General features: G+C 49.8%; 1 protein-coding gene across 1 annotated transcript in view; it reads right to left on the bottom strand.

The window, feature by feature from the left end:
- Positions 1-1,226, bottom strand: part of TG (thyroglobulin) — a gene marked incomplete at its 3' end in the record, with an annotated part of 49,473 nt that overhangs the window by 16,004 nt on the left and 32,243 nt on the right. The window contains exon 11 of the mRNA XM_015415666.1: positions 394-981. Coding sequence (XP_015271152.1) covers positions 394-981 — 588 coding nt within the window. The remainder of the gene's footprint in view (positions 1-393; positions 982-1,226) is intronic.

Consider the following 1,226-nt stretch of genomic DNA (forward strand, 5'->3'; position numbering starts at 1 on the left):
AGACCAAGTTGTATTCAGGTACAAGCTCTCCCTCCTCTGCGAGGACAGATCTGCACGTTCCCCCCCCCCCAATAGCTAGCAATCCAAAACAGTCCAGTGGAGCCTGAGCAGTGGGTGCTGCCTTCTGACACACTTCCGGTGTTGTCAGGGGTGTGTGGCATACGCAAATAAGTTATGCTAATGAGTTTTGCTAATGAGCTCCTGCACCTCTTTTTTTGCAAAATGACCCCTGCTGTTAACCACACTGAATATACTTCGCTAGGCCAACACAGCACAATTTAGTGCCACGTGAAAGGACCACAGTGCAATCCCACGCCATCTAAGCCCACCGATTTCAGACTGCAGTAGCTCTGCAGAGAACTGCACTGTCCATTACTTCAGCCAATTACTCACAGTCTGGAAATTCATTCACTTCGGCTTTGCTTCCTTGCATTTGTCCCCTTGCATCCACACACCAACAACTGCGCAGGTCGAAATGCCCGAGTGGGTTGCTGAAATCACTGTAAGGCCCTGGGTAATGGATCAGCTGTCCCTGAAGAAGCTGCCAGAAAGTGAATGGCGTCAGCAGGACGTTCTCTGAGGAAGCCTCCGTGTCGTTGCCTTCCCGGACCGCTGGAGGAACATCCTCGAAGGAAGGGAATCTGGAAAGCACCGGGAAGACATTCTGGTGGCCAGAGCCGTAGAGGGCTTTGATGAAGGCTTCAAAGCTCGATTTGGATCTTTCTTTGTCGTCAAGAAGGATGTCCATCAAGTCACTCAAAGGGAGAGGTCTGCCATTATTATTCTGGGTGATCCACATCTGGTACCATTCAAACGCTTGTTCCGGGGGCCCGTCACATTGGACCCGTCTCCATTGGCCATCTTGGGTGCACTGTGGGATGTAGACACTGGAGAGCTGAGGCAGACTGGTGGGATCCAACAGTAGGTCCTGCACCGTTCTTAGAAAAGCCTGGCCGCCTGCTAACTGGCAGTCACTCGGGCCTGAAGGAGAAGAAGGCATACCCTGAAGGCTCGGGCCTGAAGGAGAAGAAGGCATACCAGCAGCTGAATGCACACAAGTGAAAGACTTCGATGCAGGGCAATGACTTTTAATTGATATCTATCTATCTATCCATCCATCCATTATCTATCTACCTACCTACCTATCTATCTATCAATCATTTATCTGTCTATCTATCTGTCTATCTGTCTGTCTATCTATCATCTATCTGTCTATCTGTCTATCT

Source organism: Gekko japonicus, unplaced genomic scaffold (assembly GCF_001447785.1).
Source record: "Gekko japonicus isolate JY-2015 unplaced genomic scaffold, Gekko_japonicus_V1.1 scaffold3641, whole genome shotgun sequence".
Classification (NCBI taxonomy): domain Eukaryota; kingdom Metazoa; phylum Chordata; class Lepidosauria; order Squamata; family Gekkonidae; genus Gekko; species Gekko japonicus.